The sequence below is a fragment of the Trichechus manatus genome, unplaced genomic scaffold (assembly GCF_000243295.1).
Source record: "Trichechus manatus latirostris isolate Lorelei unplaced genomic scaffold, TriManLat1.0 scaffold00038, whole genome shotgun sequence".
Taxonomy (NCBI): domain Eukaryota; kingdom Metazoa; phylum Chordata; class Mammalia; order Sirenia; family Trichechidae; genus Trichechus; species Trichechus manatus.
Genome location: NW_004443974.1, coordinates 9,761,256 through 9,776,063, shown reverse-complemented (window position 1 = coordinate 9,776,063; position 14,808 = coordinate 9,761,256). Strand labels below are relative to the sequence as shown.

Genomic DNA, 14,808 nt, shown 5'->3' with positions numbered 1-14,808 from the left:
GAATTTCCCATAGTATGTGTGGGCTCTTCAGTACCTCCTTACCTTTGCACACATGTTGTTCCCTTTGTAGAAATGCTCTACTTTCCCCTTCTTCACCTGGCTCTTGTCATCCTCCAAGATCCATTTCAAATGTTTCCACCTCAGGGAAGGGGTGGGTGAGGTTAATTGTCTCCTCTTCTGTGCTTCCTCAATGCCTTGTCCCTATCTTGGTGAGAGCACGAATTGGGCTGTTTTATAATTTATCTGCTCAAGTGTGTTTCCCCACCTCCGCCAGCCTCCTGGAGGGCAGGGATCATTGATTATTCATCTCTGTGCCTGGCACATCGTTGATGCTTGGAATATTTCTTAGATGGATATATGGATGGCATTGTATTGTCACAAATCTTTTGATATCTGTGCTGCCATGGTTTGTTCTGTGGGTTCTTCATTTTAAGACTATATTTGTAGGGCCTGAGAAACTAGGGAACTTGAGGAATCCTGGCTGAGTATATCTAATAATAAATGCTGCCTATCTTTTAAACCAGTATGCACCCTCTCCCACCCCATGCCTGCACCTCAGGATGCACATGAGGAAGGGTATAAACATCTCTTAAGGTCATCATTTCCTGCCACCATGTACCTTTCTTTGATGGGGCTGTTAACCTCCTGTGACTCAGAGGCTAGGAATCTACCTAAACCTCAACTGCCAGTTTCTCTTTCTGCCTGTACTAGCAATAATGTTGTTGTTGTTGTTAGGTGCCGTCCAGTCGGTTCCGATTCGTAGCGACCCTATAGGACAGAGTAGAACTGCCCCATAGGGTTTCCAAGGAGTAGCAGGTGGATTTGAACTGTGACCTTTTGGTTAGCAGCCAAGCTCTTAACCACTACGCCACCAGGGCTCCAATATTAGCAGTAATAGCAGCTGTCATTCACTGAGCACGTCGCTAAGGGGAGTTGTGGACTATCTCAATTTAATCCTCACAGCAGCCTCCTGAGGGAAGTGCCATTATCATCCCACTTTTCAGATGAGGAATTGAAGCACAGAGAGATTAAGTAATTTCCCTGAATGCACAGCTAGCAATGTTACTCCTTCTCAGAGTACAAATACCAGGAGTTTTCTCCTCAAAACCCAGTCTTTCGTCTTATTTGCTCACACCTTTTTCTGGCTACAAGGAAGTTTTAGATTAAAGCAGTTCTTTTTGTTGATGAATTGAAAATAGTTGACATGAAGGTATAGCTATGGCAATGCGCAGCCTTTGACTTTATCCTTTTTCCCCAGATTGGTGGTTTTCAAACTTGTGCTGATAGCCTAGCCATAGTAGTGATAGTTTAATTTATTTATACCCTACCACAATCCAAAGGCATTTGGATACATTTATTATTATAATAGGATTTTAAAATATATATAAATTGATAAAGAAACTACATGAAAGAAAAAAGGAAAATAAATGTTTAGCAGAAAAATGAGCCCAAAAGAGGAATTGGCACAGAAACGTGTGCCCGATTCACCATAGTCCTGGTCACACATTTGTTTAGTCCTAATAGGCAAAGGAGAAAGGGACACAGTATCAGTTAATTACAAAATTTATGTTGAACTGTCTAAAGATATAAAAGGAAGCCAGTTGCTCCAGGAAAGTCCTGCTTTTCTTGATACTGAGGTCTAAAGAAAGTTTCTCCCATGGATCTTTAGAAAGAAGATATAGAATAATAGTCAACATTATAGCTTCCCTCTCTTTGGTCTTTGATGGGTACTTGCTTACCATTGGATTTTAGCTCTCAGCTGTTAAGCAATTATATGCTAAAACCTTTTATGTTTCAGTCATTGTTTAAAGGGATCAAGAAAGCTGGACTGAGTAGGTATGCACCACCCAAAAGATTCTGCAGATTTTCTTTGAAACTTATGTGCTGAGATGTTTGCCTCAAGTTTACAAATCCCATAAAAATCATGCCTGAGTATTAAACTTGGAACTCTCCCAAAGTGCCCAGAGCAGTATTTTCTTCCTAGACCATTGAGTGACATTGTATTACTGCAATAAATACATCATTGGAATGCCTAAGCAGGATTTCTTGTCGTTGCAGAGTAACTGCTTCCCAGAATCTTCCTTTTGTGTTCCCCTCTGCTGTGAAGTAGAACGCATGTGGCTTCATGCGTGGCTGTGACATTTTAAAACCTATTTTCAAAGGGTGGATGTTGCCTTCAGAACTATGTCCTGTTCAGTGTGAAAGAGCCTTTTTTGTGTGTATATATAATATAATCATTCTTCAGTAAAAGTACATTAATAGAAACTGACGTCACAACTTGTCTTCTTGAAATGGCTTTTGGCTGCTACTTTCTTTTCTCCCATGTCAGCTGCCTAAAAATTAAACAAGCATTTGGTAGACACTGTTGTTGTTAGGTGCTGTCAGATCAGTTCCGACTCATAGTGACCCTGTGTACAACAGAACGAAACACTGTCTGGTCCTGTGCCATCCTCACAATCGTTGCTATGCTTGAGCCAATTGTCGTAGCCGCCGTGTCAGTCCATCTTGTTGAGGGTCTTCCTCTTTTTCGCTGACGCTCTACTTTACCAAGCATGATGTCCTTTTGCAGGGACTGATCTCTCCTGATAACGTGTCCAAAGTATGTGAGACGTAGTCTCGCCATCCTTTCTTCTAAGGAGCATTCTGGTTGTACTTCTTCCAAGACAGATTTGTTCGTTCTTTTGGCAGTCCATGGTATGTTCAGTATTCTTCGCCAGCACCACAATTCAAAGGCGTCAGTTCTTCTTCGGTCTTCCTTATTCATCGTCCAGCTTTCACGTGCATATGAGGTGATTGAAAACACCGTGGCTTGGGTTAGGCGCACCTTAGTCTTCAAGGTAACATCTTTGCTTTTCAACACTTTAAAGAGGTCTTTTGCGGCAGATTTGCCCAGTGCAATGCGTCTTTTGATTTCTTGACTGCTGCTTCCATGGATGTTGATTGTGGATCCGAGTACAGTGAAATCCTTGACAACTTTTTAATCTTTCTCCGTTTATCATGATGTTGCCTATTGGTCCAGTTGTGAGGATTTTTGTTTTCTTTATGTTGAGGTGTAATCCACACCGAAGGCTGTGAAGGCTGTGATAGAGACTATAGAAACATAGTGGATCAGAGTTGTCGTAATCCTAATTATCATCAACAGACATTTATTAAGAACTTTGTATGAGTGAAGCACTGTGGTTTATAATGTACTATAGGAGTGCAGGCCTGGGCAGCCATGAGTATGAATCCTAGTTTCACCGCCTCTGTGGGATATTGAGCAAGTTATTTAGCCTCTATAAGTCAATTTCTTCTTCTGTAAAATGAGATTCATACTCTTTACACTTCCTAGGGTGACTGAAGAGTAAATGAGATGATGTATATAAAAGGCCTAACATAGTACCAGGCACATAGTAGTAGGCCCTTTGATGATGGTGCTTATGATTATCGGGATTTTTATAATTTCTTCTAATTGTTATGGTCTGACGATGATGATTATAGCTGACAATAACCAAGACTTAAACAATGCTATTGATATATCAGGCACTTTACAGGCTTTACAACTATTAACTAATTGAATCCTCAGACAGTCCTATGAGGTAGGAACATCTCCATTTTATAGATGAAGAAACTGAGGGAGGTTATAGACGTCGGCACAAAGTTATACAGCCCCAGACTTAGGCCTGGGCAATCTAGCCCAAGTCCATGCCCTTAACCACTAGGCTGTATTGCCTTCTGACATATACCCTGCCTCTCATTACACAGTATGGCCTAAAGTTGTCAATTCGGCCTTTTCAGGGGAAAATTCGTTAAATAGTCTTTCTCTGTAGGATATGTTATCCAGTGTTCAGGCAAGTATCAGGAGAGAAATTAATTGAGATTTGTAAGAGGCAGTTTTCCACTTAGGTTTGGATCTCAAGTCTCATCTACAGCGTAACCACCCTATCTTCCCTAAATTCAAAACCCATCAGACCTTTGCTAAGTACAGAAGTGAGTTTCCAAGCTGTTCTTTAGTTTTTATAAAAGAACAGGGAGTACCCAGAGCAAAAGAAGAAACTCAGAATTTCAGTTACTGAAAAAACTGGGTATAAATGGGAATATTCTTAGAGAAAAATGGGAGAGTCTTCCTGAATGGATAGAAAGATAAGGTGATCATGTCTGCGTAAGGGGGCTTCAGTACTGTCATGGGCCCAGGACACAGCTATAGCATGAGATATTTAGTATGTGTGAATTTCATTAAAATAAATTATTTCAGATCATTTTCATTTTGTAATTATAGAAACCACAAGTTAAATAATTCAGAACCCAGATAAATCTACAAATCCACAAACATCTATATTTATGGTACAAACTATTGCTTCCTTATAATTGGCCAGTAATTTATAGTTTGGAAGAAAGATTCAAAGCGCACACACTTTAGAGCCAGAAGACCCTTGGGTTTCATTTCCCTTTGTACTACTTGCAACCTTTGTGATTTGGGGCAACTTACTTCACCCCACTAACCTTCAAGGGCCCTATATAAAATAGGGATAATAATATCTACCTCTCAGGGTCGCTATGAGGATTCAGTGTGGTGACATATGTACAGTGCTTGCATATCATGAGCATGTTATAAATGAAAATCATCATCATACTAGGCTTCAAGGCGACAGTCATAAAGCTGCTCTCAGGAAACATACAGATTTTGATAGAAATACCTGCATGATCCAAGAAACAAGAAAGTAAATATCAAGTAATGGCATTTATGGCCTTAAGAATGGTGCTGGGACAGTGCAGGAGAAGTCAGCACAACTGGACTAAACCAAAAGCTAAGAAGTTTCCTAAATACAGCCAAACACTTTGAGGGACAGAGTAGCAGAGGCAAGGGTCTGGGGACCATGATTTCAGAGGACATCTAGGTCAACTGGCATAACAAAGTTTATTAAGAAAATGTTCTGCATCCCACTTCGGTGAGTGGCGCCTGGGGTCTTAAAAGCTAGCGAGTGGCCATCTGAGATGCATTAATTGGTCCCAACCCACCTGGAGCAAAGGAGAATGAAGAACACCAAAGACACAAGGAAAATATTAGCCCAAGAGACAGAAGGGGCTACATAAACCAGAGACTCCATTAGCCTGAGACCAGAAGAACTAGATGGTGCCCGGCTACCACCAATGACTGCCCCGACAGGGAACACAACAGAGAGTCCCTGATGGAACAGGAGAAAAGTGGGGAGCAGAACTCAAATTCTAGTAAAAAGATCAGACTTAATCATCTGACTGAGACTGGAGGCACCCCGGAAGACATGGCACCTGGACTCTCTGTTAGCCCAAAACTAAACCATTCCTGAAGCCAACTCTTTGGATAAAGATTAGACTGGACTATAAGACATAAAATGATACTCATGAGGAGTGTGTTTCTTAACTCAAGTAGATACATGAGAGTAAATCGGCAGCTTCTGTCCAAAGGTGAGATGAGAAGGCAGAAAGGGACAGGAGCTGGTTGAATGGACACAGGAAATCTGGGGTGGAAAGGAGGAATGTGCTGTCACATTGTAGGGAGAGCAAGTAGGGCCACATAACAATGTGTGTATAAATTTTTGTATGAGAAACTGACTTGAACTGTAAACTTTCACTTGAAGCACAATTAAAAATAATAATAATAAAAAAAAGAATGGTGCAGGAAGATGTGATTAGGGATAAGGGACCCTTCATAGTATGCCTTGACTCCTCTTGGTTTCCCTGATCCATGTTTGCTGAGGCCATTGCATAAATTGGAAGGAAAAAGTGTGCAAAGGGAACCAGCCTGAAATTCATCTTGATGTAGTCAGGCCTTGGCTCCCATTAATTAGGAAAGGTGTGCCTTACTTAGAATCTAGCTGTTAGGTAGGCTGACAGCATGAGAAGCCCAGCATCCTGTGCCCTGCACTCGAAGTCAGAGTGAGCATGTGAAGTTGCAGGGTTACTTAAGATGAAAATATCTATCTATATAAACAGATAATGTCTGGTTTTGATTAAATTATTGCATATGGAAAAACCCATTGGAGATGCCACAGTGTGTGATTATTATAGTATCTTCAGAAAAATAACATAGTAGGAAATTGGAGAACTTTAAGCGCGTATGATGTTTTTTAATTATAAAAGTAATCTTTATTGTAGGAAATTTGGAAAACATAGAAAAACACAAAGAAAAAATAAAAATACTCATAATCCCACTATTCACAATTTGGAACTAACCTTTCAGTTTTGTTTTGTTTTTTCCCTATGACTTTACGTATATTTTTTATAATTGTAATCATCCTATACATATTGTGATATAATTTGCTGTCTTCATAAAATACTATATTGTAAACATATTTTATAAAATTAAATATTTTTCACAACATCACTTTTAATATCTTCGTAGTATTTCACTTGTAGATGCACGATAATTTATTAGCCAGTTTCTCATTCTTAGACGTAGGTGGTACCCATTTTGGCTGTCATAAAAAATGAATTATTATGGCTAAACTTTGTACATAGGTTTCACTGTAAATTCATAGACATGAATGTCAGTGCCTTAGACATATTGTGTTGCTGGGAAGTATTGAGGCTGGGGGCACTCAGAGATTGTGTAACAGGCCAGTGTAGCACTGTAGAGCAGCTCTCTAGGTTCAGAGGTGAATCCTTCCCTCTGGTGGGCTGAAGAGGTCCACGTCTGGAAGAGCAGATATTCAGTGAAGGGGCAGGGAGGATAAAAATTTCTCACTAGCTAAGTTTGCTGGGCATGATTTTTATGTGATCACTTCTGCCAATGAGTTTCCAAGCATCCAGTGATCAGAAGCAACCATGCCTGTTAATTGAAAAATGTTGGCACTGACAGGTTAAAGATAGTAGAGACTATTTATAGGAATTACCTGCATTTCCATACTTTTATTTACTTAATATACTTAAAATTAGAATTTTAGTATGTATAGTGTTGAAACAGTACCTTCATGACCTGAATACAGTGCATTAGCACTTATGAGAATTCTGTAGATTTCTGAGGATGTTTTGCTTAGTTGTATGTGTTTTTGAGCATTTGTTTTCTTAGTCAAAGCTTTAAAAAGTATAAGAAGAACAGAGTGTATGTAAGAACTCTGAGAATTGGAAGAAGAATAACTGGCTAATTAGTGAAAAGATGAAATATACCATGAAGCTGAAATGAAACTCTACAGTGCTACAGATGAACATAGAACATGGGGGAGAAGGATGACTGGGAGTGAGTGGAATGTCTCAAACTAATGAAGAAATAGTATTGGAGGTGAATAATCAACAAGTTAACAACAACTGAAGAACGTATCTGAAAATACTTGTTCCACCTGGGAGCCCTGCAAGGCCTCTGATGTTTTTCTCAGATATCTTACGTCTCTTCTCTGACCAAACACACGCGTCTCATAGTCAAAATAATAAGACAGTTTCTTACGCCTCTGATCTTTTCAGTAACTGTTAATAAATCGCAGGAGCAGTCTTTTGAATATGATCGTTGGACCCGCTACATGTTATCTGAGAAGAACAAGATTGTCATTTGGGTTTACAAAGAAGTACATGAGTAAAGTATTAAATGCCCCAGTGTTTTTATTAAGATCTATCGGATCTTAATGTGTATAATACAGGGTAGCTAGTATCCCTTGTTTCCTATATTATTGGACCTGTGTCTCTTGTGTTTTTATAGATGTTTCTACAAAAAAGTCAATCAGCAGCCACTGTCCTCTATCACCATAACCCAGAAATCTGAGATTTACTTTTTTAACCTCACTTTTAAGTTTGTGGGTTATGATATTAGAGTTCCAAACATACCTTATTCTTTATTATAATTGGTTATTCATTATTATATAGTAATTATTAATAATAAATACCTTTTAAGGAGGGCCTCTTATGCAACAGGTACTTTACTAAGTAAGCAGTTTTTTCTTTAACACCTCTAATCTTCATAACAATCCTTCAAGATATATGTATTGCCACATTACATATTAGGAAACAGCGGTTTAGAGAGGGTAGGCTACCTGCTTGCATCTGAGAAACCGTGTAGCCGAGCTTGTGACTCCAGGCCAGTCTGACTCAAAAACCGTTTGGCTCTGACCTTGTTTTGGAGAGAACTGAGGGAAAACACACCTGATAGTAGAGCAGACACGTGTGAAACCTTGTGAAAAACTCCAAATTTTTCCATTTCAAATAGCTAGACCCTTTTTGGAAAGGCTCAAGGCAGACTTCAGCATTTTCCTAATGCTTTATCCACTTTTCGCCAGTATGTGGTGTTTTTTTAAATGTTAAATTCACTGTTTCAGACTTCCTCCCCTCCTCCTGCCCCTTTGATCTTCCAGGCCCTCAGTACCGCCTGGAGAAGCAGAGTGAGCCCAACATCGCTGTGGACCTGGAGAGCACCTTGGAAAGCCAGAGCACATGGGAGTTCTGCCTGGTCCGCGAGAACAGTACGTTGGCCTTCTCGCTCCGTGCCTGCTTTGTCCATTGCAAACGTGCTTACAAGTTATTTGTTTGGGTACTCTTCACTGGTCTGGCTGGCCTAGGCAGATTTGAAGGGATTTTGATTCCCAAGGCAGACCTTAGCCTTTGTGCCAGAAGTCTATCCCAAATGATTAATTCCATGCTCTTGGTAAAGAGTCTACATCCTGTTTTGCACTCAGTAATTAACATTTTTCTGTTAAATTCTACCTTCTTTAGTTAGGACCAGCCCTGGAAACAGCTTGGGAATATAAGGCCTCTTCTGAGACAAAGGCTGTTTTGTGTATAAAGTAGCTTACCTCAGTATCACTGTTTAAACATCAAGAGGCTTTAAAGTTTTAGAGAATTTTAACTATTTGCATATTCTTAGCAGGAGACAAAGTAGTGGTTCCTAGTGCTGTGTTGAGAACTTTTTAAAACTTCAGTTAAATTTCTTTTATTCCGTTTTTTAGAGTTTCCAAATTGTGAATTTTGCCATCCTTCTCCTCTGTATGAAAACTGTGATCATAATCATAATAGTCATTCCTGCTTCAGGGCTTTTACACAGGCTGTTTCATCTGTGTGAGATGCCATTCATTAGTTCAGCGGATACTCACTGACCGCCTGCTCCAGATCAGGTATTGCAGAAGCTCAGTAAATAGAATTTGAATGAGTGAATAAATGGTAGATCTTTACTCATTCCACTGACCCTTTGAGCAAGAACAGGCTGCTGCTCCTTGACCTATGCCCCTGACAGCTTCCTTGGAGAGGCATGCACAGGAATCACCAGGAAGGTGCACTCTTCTCTTGGCATCTAGCAACAAATTCTCAAAGGCAGAAGGCTGGTGCCCCCATAGTCTACAACCAGTGATAAGTGTCTTATGTAAATACACATAGAAATAAAAATCACTGACTCCTAAATGGCCTGAAAAATTTGAATAAGTAGTAAACATTTGTAAAAATGTTTATTCCAATCAACAATCTAAGATACAAACGTTTTAAAGCAACAGTGTGATACTTTTTACCGATCCGATAAACCAGATATTTTAAAAAGAGTCCTCATTGCTAGAGAAAATACAGGGAAATAGGCATACTCGAACACTGCTGACTGTAGTATAAATTAGTATAATGTTGCTAGAGTGTCAGGAAACCTAAAAATGTTTTACCCAGCATTTCTGCTTTTGAGAATCTACCTTAAGGAGAAAAGAACTAAAATGCAGCAAACATTCATTCATAATGATAGTTCTTACAGTATAATTTATAATATCCAACATTGGACGAGTAGTCAAATACCTTATGGTACACCCCTGTGTAACTCATGGCTTCACCTTCTGATAATGGCAGATTAAGTAATTTGAACAAACTCTGTCACTGAAGGTAATTAAAATCTTCAAAGAACACAAGATAGAAATGAATGGCCTATGTCTGGAAGAAGATTTGAACCAAGAGAGGTGAAATCAACGGCTAGAACCACTTTTGCCGTGATATCATTTGGCTGTTTGGCAGAGGTAGCTGAAAGGCTGAGTTGGGCTGTTGAAGTCTTAGGGGAGAGAGAATGAAGTCGAGAATGAAGTCCAGAATTTGCCAGGGTTAGATACCCCAAAAGGAGGGCAAGTAGAAGGCATGTGCTAAGATGATAGATTTAAACTCATATATATTGATAATTAAATTAAATGTTTTAGTTTAAAAACAAAAGAGAGATGGTCAGAATGGATTTTTTTTAAAATATACTACTTATAAGAAATTTCTAAAAACATAAAGATATCGAAAGTTTGAAGTACACGGATGGAGAAAGATATTCTTTGCAAATGCTAATTATAATAAATCTGGTATCGCTATATTAACATGAGGCAAAAAAATTAGAGGTTGAAAATCATCATTTCATAGTAACTAAAGGTTCAATTTACTAGGAAGATTTAGCAATTTAGCATAAGTCGTTATAAATAAAATAATATAGCCTCAAAATATGTAAAGCAAAAGTTGAAAAATTTCAAAGATAAATATATAAATCTCTAATCACGGAGGGAGATGTTAACTCTCAGTAATGAATAGAACAAACTTTTTTAAAAAAATCAAGAATATAGGGCACAGTTAAACTTGACCTAATGGACATGTACAGAGAATATTTCAGTCTTTCACTGCAGAACACACATTTCTTTCTATCACATGTGAACTTTTATCAATATGGACCATATACTAGGCAATAAAGTAAGTCTTCAATATCAAAGGATAGAAATCATACAGGATATGTTCTCTAATCACAGTGAAATGAGACTAGAATCAAGAAAAAGACAATTAGAAAATTCCCGTATGTTTGGAAATTGAGAAATAAACTTCTAAACCTGTGATATAAAGAAGAAATCATAATGGAAATTGAAAAATATTTTGGACAGAAGATAGTGAAAATTCTGCATATTAAAATTTGTGAGATCCGAAGAGTAAACAATGTAAAACATGAACTTTAGTTAATAATAATGTATCATTATTGGTCCGTTAATTGCAAGAAATGTATCACAGGAATGCAAGATGGTAATAGAAGAAATAATGTGCAGGGTAAAGGGGGTGTATATCGGAACACTGTACTTTCTACACAATTTTTCCATAACTAAAACCTCTCTGAGAAATAAAGTCTATTAAAAAAAATTGTGGGATATAGCTATAGCAGAATTTAGAGAGAATTTTGTAGTCTTAAAATGTATATATTACAAAAGAAAAAAGACTAAAAAGTAATTACCTAAGCATTCAGCTGAAGAAATTAGAAAAGAAACAGAAAAAGAAATCTGAAGAGAATAGAAGGAAGGAAGCAATAAATAAGAGCAGAAATTAGTGAAACAAAAAAATCAGAGACATCAACCACAAAAGTTGGTTCTTTGAAAAGATTAATAAAATTAATCTCTAATGAAATGGGTGGATCAAAAACAGGAAGAGAAACATAAAAGATAACCACAAATAGTAACTAGAATGAAAAGGAGGTATCCTTACAGATCCCATAGTCATTAAACAGATCATGATAAATTTTATGAAATATTCCTTACCAAAAATCTTTTAAATGTAGGTGAAAAGGACAAATGTCTAGAAAAAGGCAACTTACCAAAATTAACACAAAAAGAAATAGAAAACTTGAATATTTATGTAAGTATTTAAGAGGCCGTCATAACCTCAACAAGATGGCTTGACACAGTGGCTGCAATAGTGGGCTCAAGCATAACGATTATAAGGATGGCACAGGACCAGGCAGTGTTTCATTCTTTTGTACATAGGGTTGCTGTGAGTCAGAACCAACTCGACGACATCTAACAACAACATAATCTTGTTACCAAAGTCTAACAAGACTATAAAACCAAAATCAAACCCATTGTCGTCAAGTCGGTTCTAACTCACAGCAGCCCTATAGGACAGAGTAGGACTGCCACTTAGAGTTTCCAAGGCTGTAATCTTTACGGGAGCAGACTGCCACATCTTTCTCTCATAGAGCAGTGGGTGGGTTCAAACCACCAACCTTTCAGGTAGTGGCTGAGCACTTAGTGAGTGCACCACCAGAAATCCTTAAACAAGGACCATACAAGACAGAAATTTTTCAGACCAATCTTACTTTGCATGTAGATGCAAAAATTCCTAAACAAAATATTAACAAACTGAATTCAACAGTATATTAAAAGAATAATGTATTATTACCAAATTGGGTTCATTCTAGGAATGCTAGATTGGTTTAACATTAGACAAACCCAGTTAATCTAATTTGCCACAGTAACAGATTAAAGGAGAAAAATTATCTCAGTAGTTATAGAGTGTTATTCAGCCATTAAAAGTTACATTTACCAAGAGGGGGAAATAATTTTGATGTAACGTTAAGGTAAAAAATGTCAAGAATACAAAATAATACTTATAGAATAATCCCAGCTACATAAAAACAAAACAAAAAGCATAGAAGAAAATTGGAAGGAAAATGTCAAAATGTTAATAGTATTTGTCTCTGGTTGGCAAGATTCTGGGTAATTCTTTTCATGACTCTATACTTTATGTGTATTTTTTAGAGTTTCTAAATAACCATACATGACTTTCTAAGAAGAAAATTCAAACAAGCAATAAAGCCAAATTCACAAAGAAGATTATGTAGTGAGAATATAGTATCTCTTAGTGTGACAATCCTTGTGACACTTGAAGTCTCAAACCATTTTTAGTACCATATCATGCCATATCAAAGGAAAAATTACACAAACATACTGTTTTATAACTTGCTTATCTAATTTTTTTGCCTGATACAAATGGCTAAGTCCATCCTTCCTCCCTCCCTTCTTTTTTTCCTTCCTTTCTTCCAGCTTTTTGTTTCATTCTTTAAGGACTCTCATCTTAAACATACTAGGGGAACTTGTTCTCATATAAGAACCTTGTAGTGAATTCTATTTCAAAATGATAACTCCTTTGTACAAGTAAGAAAAAATGTTATTTATTAGCATCTTGGTAAAATTTTTGGATAAGTAACACTTCCACAGCACACCACTAGTTACCAAGTCAATTAAAACTCATATTCTAACTCATTGCGACCCCATGTGTGTCAGAGTAGTAGAACTGTGTTCCATGGAGTTGGGTTTTTTTGTTGTTGTTGTTTTTCCTGAATTTTATTTATTTTTCTCTTACTGTTGAGAATATACACAACAAAACATACACCAATTCAGCAGTTTCTACATGTAGTCTAGTGACATTGATTACATTCTTTGAGTTGTACAACTATTCTCACCCTCCTTTTTGAGTTGTTCCTTCCTCATTAACATAAACTTGCTGCCCTCTAAGGTTCCTATCTAATCTTTCAAGTTGCTGTTGTCAGTTTGATCCCATATAGATAGTTCTTGAAAGAGCATAATGCTCAAGGCAGAACTTTATTAGTAAGCTAAACTATCGTTCAGCTTTAAGATGACTTCAGAGGATATTTTTGGTTTAAGGTTTAAAGGTTAAATCAAGGCAATAGTTTCAGGGGTTCAGCCACCCTCCATGGCTCCAGAAAGTCTAGAGTATGAGAATTTGAAATTCTGTTCTGCATTTTCCCATTTTTGATAAGGATTCTTCTAATAGAATCTTTAATCAAAATGTTCAGTAATGGTAGCAGGGTACCATCCAATTCTTCTGATCTCAAGGCAGAGGAGGTAGTTATTCCTAGAGGAAATGAGTCACACATTCCATTTCCTCTTCCTATTCCTGACTCTCCTTCTTCCTCTGTTGTTCCAGGTGAATAGAGACCAGCTGTTGTGTCTTGGATGGCCACTTGCAAGCTTTTACGATCCCAGGCACTCATGCAACAAACTAGGAGGTAGAACAGAAGCACTAAATACATTATTAGGCCAATTAACTGGAATGTCCCATGAAACTATGACTTTAAACCTCCAAACCAAGGAACCAAATCCCATGAGGTGTTTGGTTGTACATAAGCCTCCATAGGGTTTTCAGTGACTGATTTTTCAGTAGATCACCAGGCCTTTCTTCTGAGTGCCTCTGGGTAGACTCAAACTGCTAACCTTTTGGTTAGTAGCCAAACGCATTAAGCGTCAACCGTTTGCACCACCCAGGGTTGCCTCAAGTAACACCCATGGCAAAAAAAATTTTTTTTCAGGTTACAAACTGTCTATAGTGCAAACAAAGCCTCCCTTCTTCTGTCCCCTAATTCCCCTCCAAGAGACAATAGTTGTTCCCAGCTTCAGTATCTTTCCAGAGATCGTCTATGCATACACAAGCATATTCTGTATATATACATATATCTATGTGTGTGTACATGCACACATTTGTGTTTTCCCCATTTTAAAAACACAAGTCATAGCAAACTATCAACAGTGTTCTGCTTTTTTTTTTAAATCATTTTAACAACATGTCTAAGAGATTGTTCCACATCAATCCACATATTGTTCCACATATAGATTCATTTTTTTTAACTACTGCACAGTACTTCATTGTATGGATCCACTGTGATTTCAAATTAGTTTTTTTTTTTTCTTTTTTTTTTAAGATAAATGATGCCCAACTTTCTTACACTAGCAAAGAGAATCTGTGAGCATTGGTGGATAAAGCTTTGAAATCTAGACTAGTAGTTCTCACTCCACTTTGAAGCATGCGTATGGTCTTAATTAAATTGTGTGACCTCTGTGAGCCTTAGCATCCCTATCTTAAAGGATCTCTAAGATACTTCCGGTTCCTGCACTCTGAGTCAGAATCACTGTGTCAATGAAAGAAGCCCTTATCAGCATTTTCAAAGGGTGCAAGGCAGTCAGTGTTTTGAAATCAGTGGAATATGAAGATTATAACTAGTCTAAAATGGAAGAAAATTATAAAGACAATGTATTATTTTTATAGAAAAGTGGTTTAGGGCTTTTGGGTTTTTTTTGTAATTTTTTTTAGTGGAAATTC

The 14,808-nt window shown here is 37.6% G+C and overlaps 1 protein-coding gene across 8 annotated transcripts in view; it reads left to right on the top strand.

Moving 5' to 3' along the window:
• Positions 1–14,808, top strand: part of MAPKAP1 (MAPK associated protein 1) — a 270,519-nt gene that overhangs the window by 193,549 nt on the left and 62,162 nt on the right. For 6 of the 8 annotated variants that reach the window (XM_004375666.3, XM_023730744.1, XM_023730743.1 and 3 more), the window contains one exon: positions 8,298–8,405. The exons of 1 other annotated variant lie outside the window; for it this stretch is intronic. In XM_004375666.3, coding sequence (XP_004375723.1) covers positions 8,298–8,405 — 108 coding nt within the window. Of the gene's footprint in view, positions 1–8,297; positions 8,406–8,888; positions 10,838–14,808 lie in introns of those variants that run through there. One more of the 8 variants, XM_023730745.1, reaches the window with a different exon arrangement.